General features: G+C 42.1%; 1 protein-coding gene across 1 annotated transcript in view; it reads left to right on the top strand.

The window, feature by feature from the left end:
* Positions 1–3452: 3452 nt before the first annotated feature.
* The window catches only part of FBN2 (fibrillin 2), a 174773-nt gene continuing 159685 nt past the window's right edge, over positions 3453–18540 (top strand). Inside the window, exons 1-5 of the mRNA XM_030005074.1 lie at positions 3453–3884; positions 4784–4866; positions 8527–8625; positions 9207–9305; positions 11734–11829. Of these exons, the coding sequence (XP_029860934.1) occupies positions 3661–3884; positions 4784–4866; positions 8527–8625; positions 9207–9305; positions 11734–11829 (601 nt within the window). The 5' untranslated portion in view covers positions 3453–3660. The remainder of the gene's footprint in view (positions 3885–4783; positions 4867–8526; positions 8626–9206; positions 9306–11733; positions 11830–18540) is intronic.

Raw genomic sequence — 18540 nt, 5'->3', positions numbered from 1 at the left:
CTGACATTCTCTTGCCATTTGTACTTTTAGTACCTGTACTGATCTAGGCATTCACCATTGGGTGCTTTTAATGGTTCAATGAATAGCGGAGAATGTTTTTAATTGACAATCAAATGTGGCCATTGAGAGACATCATTTTTAGGAGTAAAAGAAAATATTTACATCCCAGAAGTCTAGTTTACTTGGATCTTGCTTTAGCAAAGCGATAGCCCACATTCTTTCTTTGTTTCCAAATGCCAAAATAGTAGGAGTGCCTTTGGTTAAAAATAATTCCCATCCTTCTTTGGGAAGAAAAAAGTCAAGCACGTGGGAAAAATGTGGATTCTAAAATAACCCGCATTTTCAGTTTTTCTCTGGGAATATTTTCTGTATGTAAATGTACACTTGCATGTTTCCTGAACATCCACTATATATAACACTTTGAACTCTTTTTATCAGGATTGGTCAGACTTGAAGTGAAACTTCAGCTAGAGCAATGTAGACACTATTCATCCTTCTGCATCAGTGACATGACATCAATGTATCACGGCATCCTCTGTGAAAGAAGCTACTCTATTTTATAACAGCTAGGGACTAGGATGGGAGGGAACCTCTGGGATTGTCGAATTCAAATGCTTTTTAAGGGGTGGGAGACAGAGCCTATGATATCTTTCCTGAAGAAATGTAGTTTCATCCTAAAAGTACGTATAGTTCTAGGTTCTACTTTTTCTAATGCAGAGCTGTATTCCCAACTTATCTAAGAAACTACTCTAATTGTAGCACTGATATGAACTATCACCACTTTGTACTTTTTTTTCCCTTCTACTAGCTTCCTTCACTGTTTTTTTAAGACAAATGCTGTTAGTGAAAGAACCTAAATCCTTTAGCAGTCGTTTTCTTCCCTTGACCACCGTAGTGGCTTTTATGTGCAGCTAGTCCAATTTTGACATATCTTGTTCTAACATGAATGATCAGAACATAATCATTATTTTAGATGATATCTGATCAGCGTCTTGTACCCATAAAAAGTATTAATGCTTCCCTTTCTAACAAGATGGCTTTGTTGGCAAGTACTTCATTTGTACACATACTTCTATGGACCACTTATATCACAATCTTATCAGAATTAAGACTCCCTGTTGTTGAATGTTTTGTTGTTATGTGTGCTAGTTCCTTTCAAAATTCTAGAAAGGTGTTACCTAGTCCTCTTCTGGTTTGAAAGCATCAGGGACTCCAACTTTTAGAAATCACTTTACGAATCACTGATAGCTGCTGACTGTTTGCTTTTTTTTTCCTGTGCTCAGCATCTACAGTTTCAAAGTAAAAAAAAAACACCAATAAAAATTACATATATTTCTTGGCTTTGAACCATAACTTGTTTCCCCTAATTTCTAGCCCGCCCCTGCTGCGTAACTGGTTCACCTTTTTTTGTTGTTTGTTTCACTGATCTTTTTTTTTTCCCTTAGATTTTCTTGTGCTGGCCTTTTCAAGATGTAGCTCTGTTTAACTTCTGGGAATTACTTCTTTATCTCTGTGCTTCCTGATATCCAAGGCCCTACGCTTATCTCAGATCAGTTCTTTTCTTTTTATTCTTTGTAGCCTGACTGCTTATTTTTTGCATTTTTCTTTAGATAGTTATTCACAAAACCAGGCACGGAATCCTTCTCTCTCCCCCCACCTTTGTTAGGTGCACCTCACTGACGACAGGTTTTACAGCTTCTGTGTTGAAGAAATTCCAAACCTCACCTATATTCATGAGGTGCCTGAACTCTTCTACCCAGCTGTCTCCATTAAATAGTGCCTTCCTTAAATACCTCCCTTAATTTCTCCGGGTTTTGCCTTTAAAGATTCAGACCCTCCCATGCAATCTTATTTTTGCTAACCTTCCAAATCTAAATAAATCAGCTGCTGATCAATCAGAATATAGATCTGTAAACGGAGCCTCTGTTAGAGCCAGTGGACCATCAAATTTGGGCAGTGACTCGAATAAGGGATGCTTTAATGACCTCTTAGCCAGTGGGTTTTATTTCGGAGAGAACAAAACATGGCTCCTGCTTCTCATTCCAGAACTAGAAGTGCCAGATAATAGAGCTAAAAGAAGCTGCTACATGTTTTTTGGTTTGCTGTAGAAGCCAAAAAGAAGTTCGCTGGTTGCCACAGTATGCCATGGTATGTCTGGTGAGGCGCTCGACCGCAGAGCTGTAATTCAAAGCGATAAATCTTCTCAAAAGCTGACAAAACCAGGCTGTGTCCTATTGTTATCAGGACGACCCACAGGGAGCACTCGGGGACTTTCAGCAGGGACATGTCTTCATCGCTTTTGTTTGCCTTTTACTGGTGGCTAACTATTCAGCACGTCTAGCTAAATGCATGGGTTTGGCCTTAGACAGTAAGCACGAAATTAGCCAGGCTGGGTTGTTTGGGTTTGGTGGTTTTTTTTTGTTTTGGTTTTTTTTTTTTTTTTTCATTTTAAGATGCTCTAAGTAGAGACAAAGAGCAAGAGGAAAACAAGGAAAACTGTAAGGCGCGAACTTGCAAAAGCTACCCTTGCAGGAAACGGCGAACTAACGCCGTTCAACGCCTCTCCGCTCCCGGTGCTTTTCGAGTGTTCCGAAGAGGTTTCTCAGCTTGCTGACCGAAATACCACCGCAGGCGGCGAAACCGATCCAAGGCGGAGCGAGCTCCCGCCTCCCTCGGACGCCCCTGCTTGGCGCTCCCTTGCCCGAGCCCGGCGAGGCCCCGCGCCCGCTCCCTGTTCCGCGCCCTTGCGACGCCGGGTGGAGGGTCCGTCCCAAGGCTTCGCCCTGCCGGGCCGGGCCTCGTCCTGCACCTTCCACCTGGACCTTTCTTTTGAGCCCCAGCTGCTTTTCCGGGGAGGGCTTTTACCTACGAGTCTCTCCACTAAGGCGGGACCGGATACATTCCATGGTACAGCTCCCAGAGGTTTGGGGGTGGGCGCCGAGGGAAGGCGCAGAATTCCCTTTCGGGCCGGCTCTCCCTCCATCTGCTCCCCGTCCACCCCCGGCTCTCCGGCAGCCGTCCCCTGGCTCCCCTCCCCTCGCCCGCCGCCCCCTCTTCCCGGGGCGGCAGCGCCATCCGCATCATCCCGCATCCCTTGCCCCGCGGCTGCCGAGCCGCTCGCCCCCTCCCCCCGGGGCCGCCGCCGCCGCAGCACCGGCCGGGAGGCACCGGCCCCGCCTCCGCCTCCTGGCCTCTCCCGCACCGCCCGCCAGCTGTAAAACCGCCCCTTGTGCTTGGCAGGGGTGTTTGCTCTCCTCTCGCTCCGTCTCGGCACGTTTCTCCGGACGCGGCGGCTGTTAAATACCCTCTTGTTCGTATTCTTTCTCGGGAAATCCAGCGTGGTTCTGAGGGATTTCCTTTTTCGGAGGGGGCAGAGAAAAGCCCCGCCGAGTCAGCTGCTGCTTCTCTTCCCCCTCTTCTTCTTCGGAGAGAGAGGAGGGGGGGGATGCAACGTGGAGCCCGCCGTTGGTATCGGCGTGTCCCGCTGACGGCCGCGGCGGCAGGGCAGGCTGGGGAGGAGAGAAGAAAGAGTTTCCAGGGCTGAAGCCTTCCCCCGACGAGGAGCGGAGCCGTGCCCGCTGACGGCGGGGCGGGACAGGCACACCTCTCCCCGGCTCCCCGCCCGCCGCCTCCGCCGTTTCCCACCGGGGCAGCCGCAGGATGGGGAGACGGCGGTGGCCCTGGGTGCAGCCCTGCGTCCTGTGGCTGGGCTGCCTGGCGCTCTGGGCGCAGGGAGCAGCCGGGCAACAGAAGCCGCCGCCGGTCCGCCCTGCGGGAGGAGCGGGCGGCATCCACCCAGCCGCCGCGTACCGGGAGGACGGGGCCGGCAGCGCCGCCGCCGCCGGCCGGGTGCGCAGGCGAGGACAGCAGGACGTGCTCCGCGGGTAGGGACGCGCCGCGCCGCGCTCGGGCCCCCGCCTTCCGCAGCCTGAAAGCCCTTCCGCGCTGCCGCCCGGCCCCGGCCCCGGCCCCGGCCCCGGCGGGCGGTCCTCCGGGCAGCGGCGCGCAGCCCCGCTCCCCAGCGAGCAGCCCACTCCCGGCAGCCGCCCCCCGCCTGCCTCAAAGCCGAAGCCGTGGTCTTCGGCTTTGCCTTCGGCCCACCTTGCTTCCCTCGCGGCCCCTCTGTGTGGCCGAGGAACCTGCCGCTAATTGGACTTGGGGTCTTGTCCTCGGCTCTGAAATACCGGCTGTATTAAAAGCAGGCGTTGTGTGGGGCTGCGTTACAGCTAACAGAGGGACCGCGTTGGGCTTTGTAGTCGAGCATGTCACAGTATTCAGCTGCTTCGACGTTCTCTTTGCTCTGGCTTCTACTGAGAAGCTGTGCAAAATCTGTTTTTTCTAACGTTTGGGGGAGTCCTTGGTCTTGTGAATTAGCCTTGCGATCCTTATGACCAGTCGTCCCTTCTGCCTGGTGTCAGACAGCAGCATGAAGCCAGTTTTCGTAACAAGACTGCTAAGACTCTGTAGGAATGCGGAGCCAAACTCATCCCCTTGCATCGCCTCGGGAGATCCACCGGGGATGAACGTGGCTTGCTGTTGCCTAGCCTGCCTCTCCTCTTTACGCTAACCAGTTGAACCAATACAAAACAAAGTGGCCTGGAACTTCTGGGTTTCTTGCCTTTTGGGGAGGATTTTTTGTAGGCATCTTTGCTGTACGCGGCTTTTTTTTTGTTTCATGTGGCTGGTTTCTTCCCTTGTGTGTAGTAGATAACACTTTGGACTCTGTTTACATGGATTTCTATTTTTGTATATACCTTTGTTTGTTTGTTTGTCTGTGTGACAGGCCAAATGTGTGTGGCTCTAGATTCCATTCGTACTGTTGCCCTGGGTGGAAAACGCTCCCTGGAGGAAACCAGTGCATTGTTCGTAAGTGTCTGACTTCAAGTTTCTACTGCCCTAGGGGTAATAATAAATGTTCTTCTGTGAGTTGCTGCTCTACCCACTGTGAGAAAAGAGAATTCAGAGCTGTCTTGTGCCTTACTTGTAAGAAAAACGGAAAAAAACCACGGTGGATTTACAGGTCTGTGTTTGTTGTAATCAAAAGGTTGGCCGCTTGCTGTGTTTTCCTTGGTGTGTTCATGAGAGGCATGTCTCCCCTTAGTTTTTCGAAAAGAAGAACACGACAATGAAGGAAAAGGGAAAAAACCTTCTGTAAAACTAATAATCAACTATAGTAACAGGCGAAAAAAGCCAAAAGGTCTTGATAGACAGCAAATCAGATCTGAAGTTTTGTGGAACTTCTGTGCTAGGCTTGGAATGACAATCAAATGGAAAACTTTTTTACATCTGGGGTGCTTATTCTCATGCCTGTCATTTTTAGTTGTGTTTTAATAGCTGTAAAGCACATAGCCTCTGCTTACTGCGTGGTCATAAGAGGTACTGTGCTGACAGATGTGGCTGTCGGCCTGGCTTGGCAAAAAAAAAAGAAGAGCGGGGGAGGAAACCTGCTCAATACTCTGGTTAGGGAACATTGTCTACCTGGAAAGGAAATGGAGAATTAAGTTGAATTTTCTGTCTGTTAGATAAAAGCTGGTATTAGACACATGCTTCTTGTAGTCCTTGAATTTTAATGGGAGTCTGTGCCCATTCATCCTAGCCTGTCACCATCTCTTTTGCTAATAAGTATGCTCAGCTTCAGAATTCAGGTTCAAGAACATACTGCCCTAAACTTTATGTAAGCAATGGAGGTCTTTGTAATACTCCATCTAACAGACTACAGCCTTGCAGGACTAAAGTAGGGAAGGAACAGGTAGTAAGCCAAGATCTGCCAAACTTAAAGGTGACTTTTGGGCCCTTGCCTTATCATTCAGGACTATCAGCCTGTTCACATCTATTCATTTTACATGACTAAATTTGCCTTGCTGATATTTCTTATGACTCTGCCATGCATCACTGATAAATGTAAACCAGAGTTTTTAAAATGGATTTAGGCTGCCTAATATGCTGTTGATAGGTTTTTCAAATTCAGCTGGGTATCTAGCTCAAATGAAATTAGGGAGAGACGATGATGGAGGGAGGTGCTTTCAGAAATCCTTATAAATTATCCTTAAATTGTGACTCTCAGTGCCTCTTAAAGACCTCTGTCTCAGCTCTCTTCCCACTAATCTTTGACTTACTGTTAATGCATGTGCACAAAGGAGATCTTTTAGCTCCTCTTTACTTATTGGAGCTTAATTGTGGCTCTCTAACATGTTTGAAGGGTGAATGATTTTGCCAGACGATCTGTGAGACTGGCTGTGACACTTTTCTATTTGTTTTTTGAAACAAAGGTTTGAAAGCACAGATTTCTATGCTCCCATGAAACATTTGTTGAGATGATGGTCCCTCTAGCTAGAGCTGTTTAGCCAGATAAAGCCTCCTGCACAGGATGACAGACAAGCTAGCAAACTTCTTGTTGGAGATCCGTTGATTATAATTCATGCAGATTGTAACTGGTGGTTTTACAGTATTATTTCATGAAAAGAGGTCTGTGTGCTAGTGGTAGGTCAACAGGAAACCATTCTGACCTTACCGTGTTTTCAGTTGATAATGTGATGGTGGTTGTTGGCGGTCTGTGACATATTTATGATTAAAAGGGATCTTTTATCTGGAAAACAGGTCTGGTTGGGTTCCTTTCTCTTTAGATAAAATAAACTGTACTGATGAAAGCATATTTAGACTATGCTTTCAGCTATAGGGCTTTCAGTTGACAAAAAATTATTCCTTAACAGATAATAAACTAAGGAAATGGTCTAAATGTAGACCTCACTTGCTCAGGAGATCGAGCTACGTTGTGTAAAGATGGACTGACCAGTGGCATAAGGAAAACAGCCCTGTTCCCTGTGTTTGTCAAGTGCTCTGAATCTGGGTCCCGTTTCTCACTTTTACGTCTGCTAATGGAAAAAGTATTTTGTATCAGTCAGTGGTATGTCTCTAATTTCAGCTAAATTATCAAAATCCCACAAACTCTTTCCCCTCTCATGCCTTCATATTTAGGGCATAGTTGCAGAGGAATTTAACGATAAATGTAGATGATCCACTTGGCATCTTTTTGATGCCCAAAGAGTGGTGTCAGTGGACCACCAGTGTGGCTTTCTCTACTCCTTTCTTGTAAAGAAAATGTGGTCTTTATTGGAGTATGCCAAGGAGGATGCGGGTTTACAAAATCTGGACTGTTTTGGTCATGTTTGGCATTGGTACAGAGCTTCTGATTTGGTGGAGAAAGGGCAAAAGGGAGTAAATTCTGCAGGGGGCATATTTGAATTCTATAGTGGTGCAAGGAAACAATTTGCTTCCTTATGGGAGTTGCGGCTCATTAACGCAAGTTTCTCTAAATCAGAAATGGAGCATGAGCATTCTGGGAAAGGTCTTACCTCTGCTTTCTTCCTTTTGTATGTATATGGCCAGGTGTGTGGTTTTTTTCTTTCCTTTTAATGTATATAGACCTTTTTTTTAGGTAGTCGGTATATTCTTGGCAAATTATCTACAGGGGGTATTTGTTCCTTTTGTAGTCCTGATGTGCTTCCAGATGGTTTGATTCTCTCAATGCCCCCCCAGTCATTTATGAAGAAACTGTGATTCTTGCTTGTTTTTTTGCTTTATAAGCTGTCTCTTGCATGGTATGTGTTTTTTGAGGTCCTCCAGTGCCATATTGGCTCTTAATGTTTCAGGCTGTCTTTTGGTGCATTTGCTACTCCAGCGGATTATTTAGACTTATTCATGTGGATGTCCTTTAGAATCTGGATTTAGGCTTTAACTCTTTCCTGGTTTTGTCATTCCTTTGTGCAATGGAGCTCCCTTGGCTGGCGAGTGAGAAGGGAAGGCACAGCTTTGATGCATAAGAGGATAGCACAACGTGTGTGTTATGCACACGTGATATGGTGTGGACAGGCTTCCCTGAGATTTTTATAAAGTTGGTTTCTAAATGACACTGTGGAAATATTTGAGTACAGAAAACTCTATTTAGGGAGACTACACGAAATCTGCAAAGTCCAGCATTTGGACATTGACTTCCCACAAAACAGGTTTGTGTAAAGAATGGGTAATCTTAGAAAAGAGAGACCCTAAAATGCCTCTGAAATAGCGATTATAAGAGAGAAGCCATACCATAAATTGACATTTATGATCTCTATTGTTTATATTCATTCAAATCTTGGATTCGTGGTGAAGTTTTCTATAGGTCTTGTGGTCTAAAAGATATAATTTTAATAATTTTACATTACTTGTGTAATAGGCTGGTATTTCTAATTAGGGAAAGAGTTGATGATGTGGTTTCAGTGGTCAGACCAGTGTTTGAATATGCCATACTCGATTCTGTTTGTCTTTAAATTTGTCAGAGATACTGATTATACCAAAATTCAGTTTGCTTTATTTAACTTAAGATTACTTTTGCGTGTATATTTACTGTCCCAATGAAGTGAGCATTCAAGTGTTGTGTTTTTGTTTTTTTTAAAAGAAGCTGTTAACATACTTTTAGCTTTTTTTTCCCTGTAGTTTAAGACTAAGGTTACTGTTAATCACTGTCTTTTTCATTGTGCTCTTCCTCAGCGATTTGTAGAAATAGCTGTGGTGATGGATTTTGTTCCCGTCCTAACATGTGCACTTGTGCAAGTGGACAAATATCGCCTACTTGTGGATCGAAATCTAGTAAGGACTTACTGTATTTATTTTCATTAGAGATCTCATTTTAAGTAATTCTCTTTGACTGTCAACTCAAAAATAACTACTGTGTAAATTCTTTGAAAATAACTTGTCGTTACTGCATACATGCATGTAACTTACACTGTGGTATATCTCTAGTTTTTTATTAAGTTTGATTACCAAGTGTGCCTGTTCACGCTTTGTGACAAACTGAAAAAAAATATGTGTTTAAAGAGATAAATAAGTTTAAATCTAAATGTGTGTGTTATTAACATTTTCATCGAGTCGATTTTCCTAAGAAATGAAGAGTGTACAGCCTCCACGATAACTAAAAGCTCTAAGTTGCTAAATATAGTCATGGAAAACTCTAAAAAAAGTCTTCGTGGTTGCTTTTAAACTAATGGCTGGCTAATAGCTACAGCTGCGACGGCTTTGATTGCAAGAATACCTGAGTGTCCGCTTAAATACATAGCATATATTGTACGAAACTCATGTCTACTTTCACGTGTCTTGGTTTTTATCCACATTTGCTTCCCAATGTGGCATTTTTGCCTAACACTGGTTATCTCTCTGCCTGGGTTCCACAGCAGTACAACAGTGCAGCATCAGGTGCTTGAATGGCGGCACGTGCACGGACGACCGGTGCCACTGCCAGAAGGGCTACGTTGGAACTTACTGTGGGCAGCGTAAGTAACTGCTCTGTTGCATCTAAAATTAAATCCACGTTAAGTCCTGCAAGGTAGCCTTCGTGCTTTAGGTGGAGTGGGAGGATAAAAAAGGCAATATGCTGAAATATAATGAAATGTCTGTGAGAAATTTAATGCTGTTTTGGGGTATAGTGTTTAGCTGAAAGTCAGCTCATGCATGAAGTGCATTTGCATTCTCTAAAATTCAAATTAGGGATCAAATTGAGCAAATAGTTTTGGAAAATCCTTTGGGAGCAATGGCAGTATACACCCCACTCTCCTTTTCTTGCCAGATGATCACTAATTTTTCATTCTCTTTGACAAAGTTTCTCCATCTCAAAAGAACAGCCTAACTGCTAGGTTAAAGCATGGTTTTCTGTTTTCTACTTGACTAAGGAAAAAGATTAAATATGGTTCAAGCATTTGGATACCGTTTTTGGTTTGGCAGACAAGCTATAAAGCCAGTTACTTGCAAAGCTCTACCTATCACAGTACAGTGTTTACAAGCTCTACAAATCTGGCAAACAATAAAAATCACTAAAGTCTGTGGGGATGAAGAAAGACTCAAACTGTATTCTGAGGCCAGCTGGCTACTAATGAGCTGAGAAATTAATTGCTGAAGGTAGTCTGAAGGAACCAGAGATAAACAAAAGGCAGGTCTGCAAAGAACAGTTAGACTGAATAGTGTGGAAGAACATCCCTTTGTCTTAGTCGTTTTTGCAAATGCTGGAGAGCAGTCTTGCTCTTGCGTTATTTCTCCCTGTATAAAATTCTCTAAAATTTTAGGTAATAATGGTAATCCTAAAATGTGACCCTAGTCACAGTGAGATTCACTTTTAAGAGTTGCTGGCCCCTTCCTGCTAATTTTGAAGTATTGGGTCAACACCTGAACGCTCTCCGATGGGCCATATTTCCAGTGAATAAATGAAAAGGGGATTGAATTTTCAAGCAGTGACTCTAAAGCAATCCAGAAAATCTGAACAAACTGTGGAGATTGGTCTCAGTGTACAGGACAGTTAAAATGTCAAGTAAGATGGAGTATTTGTCTTCTAGACACAATATGGAATGAATATCTGAAAAATGTAAATATGTCCTTATTTCTTTTTATTAAAATGTAATTGTGTCTTAAATCTCCTGCAGTTAAGTTAATTATCTCACTAAAGTGGCATTGTCCATTAATTCATTAATGTAACACGTGCAGAGAAGTATCTTCGTTTTATGCATAAGATATGCATTTGCAGTAAAAAGTAATTCATTTTTATAGTTCTTGATAAGAAGTAAGGCTTCATCACGTTTCCACATAACAGTATATTTTGTGTTCCCCATGTGATATAGGAGGCACATGTACATTTTTTCCAGTTTGAAATATTTACCTTCTCTAGGTTGCTGAGGTTCTTTTGCAATGCATCCTCAAATACGTAACAAATGCCACCTTCCAACTGGAGAGACCTGCGTAGGAAGGCAGCCTAGAGACTTCTAGACGCAAATCTCTTTGCCGTTGTTCAGAGCCACTTAAAAATGGTGGGGCTGTCCTTTAAGGTGAAATACTTTGATTTGGAACATGTGCCACTTCTGAACAAGGGTATATATCCTGGAAGCAGTGAGCCTGAAAACAGATGGAATTAGTTAGTTAAGGCACTCTTTTAACAGTGTTTTTCAGCCTTGCTGTAGAACTGTCTTCCTTTCAAATCGAGAAGATGTCAGTGCTTTGACAGGAGGCTTTGTTCTTGATTCACATTAGTGATAAATAGCATGAGTGGGTGCTCCCAAGTCCCACAGCTGTAAAGTACCTTCTCCCTCTATATATACTGTGGATTTATACCCCACAAAACCCATTTTATTTCTTGTTGGGATCTTTTAGGAAACACAGTTTTTGAAAGTACTTAAAGATGAGTTAAACTGGTAAGTCTTTTCTCTTGCTCTAAACATCCTTCTGCCAGCAGAATCAACTGTGAGAGCTGAATTATCTGTCTCTCGGACTCCCCAGGTCTTCCTTCTTGAAAGGTTTGTTGCTGTTGTGACTGAATAGCACAACTTCATATGCTTAAAACCCCCTCAAAATAGTTGAGTGTTTATCTGCTAGCTTCGGTGATGAATTGAAGTTCTTATGATTAGTGACTAGAGCTGCACAACTGTTTAAAAATAGACTTAAGTTAAACACCTGCTAAGAATCTGTGCTGAACACGATTAATTAAACAGCTGCTTGCAATTGGCATTAAACAGGTGCTAATGGAATTTGGGCTAATGGCATTTGACTTGAACAATCATTATTGTTGGTGATGATGGATAGGAAGGAGATCAATTTGATCTTCAGGTCCAGAAAGACTTAGAGCAGTTGAGAGGAAAAAACCTACTTTTGAATACCACCTATGGTAATCTTTGAAATATCATTACTACAACATTTAAAACTTCTTTTTGTTAATTGAAGCTGTCTGTGAAAATGGCTGCCAGAATGGAGGACGGTGTATTGGACCTAATCGCTGTGCATGTGTCTACGGATTTACTGGCCCTCAGTGTGAAAGAGGTAAAAGAAATAAATAAGGAGGGAAATTGTGAGCAGTTATATGCAACAATACAGTATGTACATACTTTGTGCTGTGTATTTTCTGGCTGAGCCAGTAAGCTTCCAGTAAACCATTTATTATTTGTAATTTTAGAAAGTATCTTCCTTTTAAGTCTGGTAGCCACATTTCAGATTGGCAAGTAACAAAGCTGTCACAATTGGTAGGAACTTCAGCTAATTTAGGCTGCTTATTTTGTTCATACAATAGTTAAAAGTTGAGTTGTCTTTTGCTCCAGTGTTATTGTGAAATAACATTACAGCAAAATTGCTGATGGTGTTAGAATTGTGTAAGTGTAACTACACTTGCAGGATTCAGGCACTAAGTCCATATATAGTGATTTAGAGTAAACCCACTTCCTCTCTCAGAAATCTATACTTCTTGCTTTCTAATGGATCAGAGCATTGTTTGTATTTTGAAGCCAAGACTGTGGAAATATAGTCACGTAGAACGGCTCAACATTAGATGTAATTGTAGAACGTACTCTGTGTGCATCAAACTGACAAGTGTAACGCAAATTCCTCTCTATTTAGAATGGATTTTTAATGAGTGGATATAGTGAGGATTGCTTATCAAACCAGTAATGTTCTACATCCTTAAACATGAAGGTTTCAATAATAATCAAAGATGATGCTTAAGAGCTTAGCATAAATATTCTTCTTTGTCTTTATTCAAGTTGGTGTGTTTGTGAATACATGTTCTCATCAAAAAGGATACCAAAGAACTGAGCAACCGTAGTGTGAAATGCTGGCTACTAGTATGCGTTGTTATCTTACTCCTTTAAAATATTCAAAAGGTTGTCAATACTAAAAAGGAGGATGGGATCATTTGCATTAATAGAAAATAGACAGTCACATTCTTCATTCAGATTAGCAGTGGATGAGATGCCCACTTAGGGCGGAAGTAGACTTCTTAGATTGACAAAATAATTTGACTCAGAAAGGACCTCCACAGGCCATCTAGTCCAACACCTGCTCAAAGAAGGTCTAATCAGATCAGCCTGCTCAGGTCCACGTCCAGTCAGGTTTTGAACACCTTCAAGGATGGAGATTCCACAACATCTCTGGACAATCTGTTCCAGTATTTGACCACCCTCATGGTTTAAAAAAAAAAAAAAAAAAAAAAAAAATCCCTAATATCTAATTGCAATTTTGCATGTTCCAGCTTGTGTTATTTGTTACCTCTTGTCTGCTTGCTGTGAGCCTCCAAGAAGGGTCTGGCTTCAATTTCTGTGTATCCTCTGAGCAGTTAGTTATAGGCAGCAATAAAGTCCCCTTGAAACCTTCTCTTCTTAAGGCTGGATGAACTCAGGTCCCTCAGCCTCTGCACACAAGGCACGTTCCCTAGCTCCCTGACCAATTTGGTGGCCCTCCCCTGGACTTTCTTCAGTATGTCTGTTTCTTTCTTGTATTGGGAATCCAAAACACAGTACTCTCAGGCAGTCTTATAAGTGCCAAATGGAGGTGAAGGACCACTTCCCTGTATTAGATGCTATGCTTGTCCTGATACAGCCCGTTCAGCTGGCCTTCTCTGCTGCAAGGGTACGCTGCTGCTTCGTGTTCAGGTGGTTGTCTACTGGGACCCCCCTAATCCTTTTCTCAGAGCTGCTTTGCAGGCAGTCAGCCTCCAGCCTATGTTGTTCCATCAGGTTATTCCATCCAAGAGGTGGGACTTCCTTTGCTTTTTCTGAACTTCATGAGATAACTGTCTGCCCATTTTTTCTAAGCTGTCTGGATCACCCTGAGTAGCAGCCCTGCCCTCCAGCATATTGACTGGTGCTCCAGATTTGGTGTCATCTGCATTCTTGCTGAGAGTGCACTCTTGTACCACCACCCAGGTTGTTAATGAAGACATTAAATTGTTATTTGTCCCGGTACTCATCCCTGAGGGACTGCACTAGTTTCCTGGCCTCTAGCTGGACGTTGCTGATCACAACACTTGGAGCCGGCAGTCCAGCCAATTTTCCACTCCCCTTATCTATTGTTCACTTATTCAGCCTGTATCTCAGCAATCACAGTCTCTCTGTAGGAGCCTGTCTCAAAAGCCTTGCCCAAGTCAAGCAGCATCCCCTGCCCTCTCCTTGTCCTTGGCACCGGTGGCCTCAGGGTTGAAAGCAGTGATGCCGTTTGCCCTTGGTAAACTCATGCTGGATGCTCCCAAACACCGTCTTGTCATTCATGTGAAATGGCTTCTGAAGGGAATCCTGTGGAATTCTCTGTTTCAGATTCAGCTCTGAAGTGCTCAAAGCTGTATATAAATTGTGAAAATATCTTGCACCTTTTATTTTTTTACATTTGTTGACTGTGAAAGGGAAATAATTTCCATGTAGATGAAGGCAATAACTAAACCAAACACTGAAAAAGCAGGAGTTTGTATTTGCTCTTCCAGGCTGTTTTGTACACACACTAGATGTCACAAGCAACAAAGCAACATTCTCTTAAAAACTCTGTTAATATTTACAGCCATTTTCAGAAATATGTCTGTGTAGAATGTACACCTGCCTTTGAGCTAAAATAAGAGACTACCAAGTCTGTCAGTTTAGGATGGATTTTTAAGGGATTGGACAATGTTTTAGGTTGCTTTATAGTTTGAGCCTTAGTTCAGATGGAGCTCACATTTGTCCAAATTCAGCAGACTAAGCTATGTATCCGAGATGAATGATAGTTATAGCTGATGAACTATAACAGGATAGAATTGTAATATATGCAAATTGATTTTTTTTTTAAATGGATTGCATTCAGATATTTTTTTATTTCTTGGCATACAACTTGGTAAGCTGGGGTTTTGTCCCAGATAGAAGCAATCATTCCTGGTTAAGATTTGCTTCTATTCTCTGACTAGATTCAGGACTGTGGAATCATGTTAATAGATATGACAGGCTCCAGCTGTGATGATGGCTCAGAGTTTTTAATAACAATGCTTGTACTTGAAATAGGTTGACTTGTTTAAAAGATTGTAGTACATATGGGCATTGTAACTTAACTTTTGTGGTGATGAAAGCATTGAAGTTTGCTTTCTTACAATTTGTTGTGAAACTTTAAGCTGCAGAATTCAAGCCACGTAAAGGAATTGAACACCAGTATTTTGGCATCCGTATTTCTTAGCTGTCCTTGAAAGTCTTAGCCTTTCAATTCTACGTGTACAATGCTATTGTTATACAAGATTTAAGCTACATTACAGGGTTATTTGGAAATGGAGTTGTTATAATTGAAAGTTTACATTTCCTTACTGGAAACTGGAGGTAGGAAGCCAAATTTGCTTCTGTCACTGTCACAAAAGTATAACATATATGTAATGCCTATAATTGCATATGTAATTTGCATATCTAATCTAACACAATATGCTCTTACAACAGTGGACAGGGCTAAATTTCACCTAGTCTCTTATCTTGGTGTAGCCTAGACATTCTCAAAAAAAGAAGAAGTTATTAATTTATTGTACTGTTATTCAGTTAAAGAAAGATGGCTCCTGTAGTATACCTTGGTCATGACTATAAAAAGTCTTTAGTATAGTAACTGTAAATGTTAATTTTTTTTATGCTTTACATGAGCTGGAGTACATGAAAAAACTGTCAAAGATACCTGAAATGCCTACTCAGTTCAATAGCAATTTGTAATTTACACTTTTAACCTAGTAAGTTTATGCTTTCGAACAAAATGCAAAAGGCAATGATTTCTTCATCTGTTGGTTGCAGTAGTTGCCTGTAATACCTTACACTAAGAAATGCCTCTGTAGTTTAATTTTAAACTGAGTTTAGCAACAGTTCATAACTCTTTAAGTAAAATTTTACAGTTTAAGGTTCTGTGAACTTCCCTTGCAAATCACATCAGAGTTATAAGAGATTTTGTTTTGTTATTTTTTTTACATAGCTGTCTTTTAAATGCGTACTTTTTATTGTTCCGTAAATTAAGTTCTTTTAAATTAGGTATTTTCTTCCTAATATAGAACATATGTAGCTTTCCTTCAGATTGGCCTCCCAGCCTCAGTTATATGATAAAACGTGACTGCTTGTTCAGCTATCTGGGCTTCGAGCAGACTAATTTCCGGGCTGGAGACAGGAGGCTGAGCAGTAACTAATGACTGGCATGATTACAGTATTTAACTTGAGACTTGCTGCTGGGTTAACAAGAAAGCAGAACCTGTTTGGGACCTTGTGCTTTATTCTTTCTGGTATATACAACGACCTTTTACATTTTCCATCAAAGTGTGTTGGTTTGGTCAGCTTCTTGTCTTTGATTTGTAAACACAAGATTCAAGCATTTGATTTTGTCTGTTTTGTCATGTTGGGTTGGTTTTTTTTTAAGAAAAAAATAGATGTTGAAATTTGCTGTTGAATTCTTCCCAGTGAAAAATAATTGGAAAAAAAAGGAAATGGATTGATTAAGAGGCCTCATGCTCAGTTGTACACATGAGAGTGGTTTTCTCTAGCATGACCAGTTCCTTTGGTTTCTCAAGACTGTGTGTGCAAATGGTATTTGTATTACTGCACATGGCCTGTGCATTTTTTAAATTGATCCTCTGTAGCGGTATGAAGCTGTGGAAGAGCAATGATGTTTTCTTCCTTCTTTATCATGGGTTAAAGGGAGGAAGAAGCAGTGGGAAAGGAGAAACCTGTCACTGATCTAATTTTGCCTTCATCCCGTGTAGAATGAGAAAGAACAGTGCTCGCTTACTCCGTACATGTGACTTATAATGGGAAGCAAAATGATTTGGACTGTGTAGAACTGCATAGCTTGGGAAGAATATCTTTTTGAAGGAGGGGGAGGATTCCAGATAAAGCTGTCAAGCTTGGGCAGATGAGAAAAGAGGAAAAATGAAGAAATGTCATAGTTGAATATAGTGTGAGAACTTATGAAAGGGGGGAGCTTTTGGGTTGTTCTCAGGAAAACTGCTGCTAATGTATCTTAGCCCAATGTGTTGGTTGCACCTGGTATTCCCAGTGCAAGCATCTGGACACTTTCTTTGACTGTCTGAATTTTGGAATTTCTGTCTACCAAAGGAGCTGAGAGCCTGTACCACATGACAGACGCAGTAAATGAGTGATGGGGGCAGCTGTCTCCCTACAGGTTCTTACTGGGTTAATAGGGAAGACTCTGCCGAGACGCAGCCAGGTAGTCAGTAGAAACCCTCCTCTGTGCAAGGCAGCAGTTTTTATGCCAGTTCTGCAATGCCTACAAGATCTTGGTCCATGCAACTGAAGAGGGAGGGACCGCAAGAGAGTAAGTGAGTGTCCCTGGGGCTGGAGAACAGGATATTGCAGAGGATAGAGAAAAAGGCTGGAGGCAGAGGGTGTAACTGAAATAGAGGTTCATTTTGTGGGGTAGGAGAGCATACATCTAACGTTATATTTGAGATCAGTTACCTTCCTCTGATGCTTGCTGATAGGAAAACAATCAGTAATGATCCTATGTCTAAGGACGCTAGAAGAAAAAGGGGGAAAAAGAGCAAAAAAGAAAACAAAGGTTTTCTTCAAGATGGGCTGGAAAGAGGATGAAGCAGCTAATCAAGAGTACAGAGAAAGGGCTAGGAGGAAGCAAAAAGCATTCTCAGTGAAAGTGTCAACAGTATGTAGTAACTGAGGCAAACAAGGAAAGAGCAAAGAAAACAGAAGTGGAACTGTGCTGAAGAAACTGATTGGCACTTAAAAGTTATAAAGATATTTTGGGATAATGCATATGAATAAAATTACGCTCATACAGCAAAGTGACACAATTTTATATAGGACTCAATACTTGTCAAATACATTTTTATTATAAAGAAAACATGCAATTCATATTTAGTCTGTAGTGGTGCTGAAGATGCTTGTGTGTGCTTAAGTGACAGTGATTAGGTGTAAATGAAGCAAGGAGGGGATGAAATTAGTTCAGAAACTACTCTTTCCTCTGACAGGTATTCAAAAGATCTTGTAACTTTACACAACTTTTCCGTATCTGTTGATGGTATCAGTATCATGAGAAGAAGTGAAAACTTTTAGGGGATATATTCAGATCTTGTATATTTGGTCTTACCCTTGTAGTGTCGTAAACTGCAGAACTTCTTGCCATGCAGGCTATGGCAAGTTATGTTCAAGAGGTTTCCTTTCTGCCAGCCGCAGTGTACTGCTGCACAAGTAGTTCTAAAAGGACCTGTACTTTTACTCAAGTTGCTTGGTTTATTTTAGCTGTCCCCCAATGACTGTAAACTTTATTCAGGTGCTTAACAGCAAAAATGCTCTTTTGATCAATAAGCTCTTCTCTTTTTGTAGGAGTTGTGAGAATGTAACTTTTAAATTTTGCTGGATTTTGCTTTATAGTGGCTACTATTAGCCTGAACTGAAATAGACGTTCTTTATGTGGGATAGGATGTGTGTGTATATGCACAAGCGGGTCCACGCTCTGAAGAGCTAACCGGACAAAGGAAGTATTCTTGCTCTCTTCCCTGCCCCCAAGACAGGCTGAGACGCGTGAGGCTGTTACTTGTTGAAGGCTGACCAGGGAAGCTTCAGCAGACTTAGCAATCAATCAAATATCCTGAGTTTCAGTCTGAGGTTTTAACTATGGGGGTCATCCTGCCTGTTTTATTAAGGTGGTGGAAGACTGTTGAGTATTGCATGCTGTAGGAGTGAGAGTGAGTGTAAATGAAAATGCAGAGCATGTTAGGGAAGGCAGGAGGAAAGGAAGGCAGTAAGATTAAAT

This window comes from Aquila chrysaetos, chromosome Z (assembly GCF_900496995.4).
Source record: "Aquila chrysaetos chrysaetos chromosome Z, bAquChr1.4, whole genome shotgun sequence".
In the NCBI taxonomy this organism is placed as follows: domain Eukaryota; kingdom Metazoa; phylum Chordata; class Aves; order Accipitriformes; family Accipitridae; genus Aquila; species Aquila chrysaetos.
Note: the sequence above shows the minus strand (reverse complement) of the source record. Positions and strands in the feature narration are given on the sequence as shown.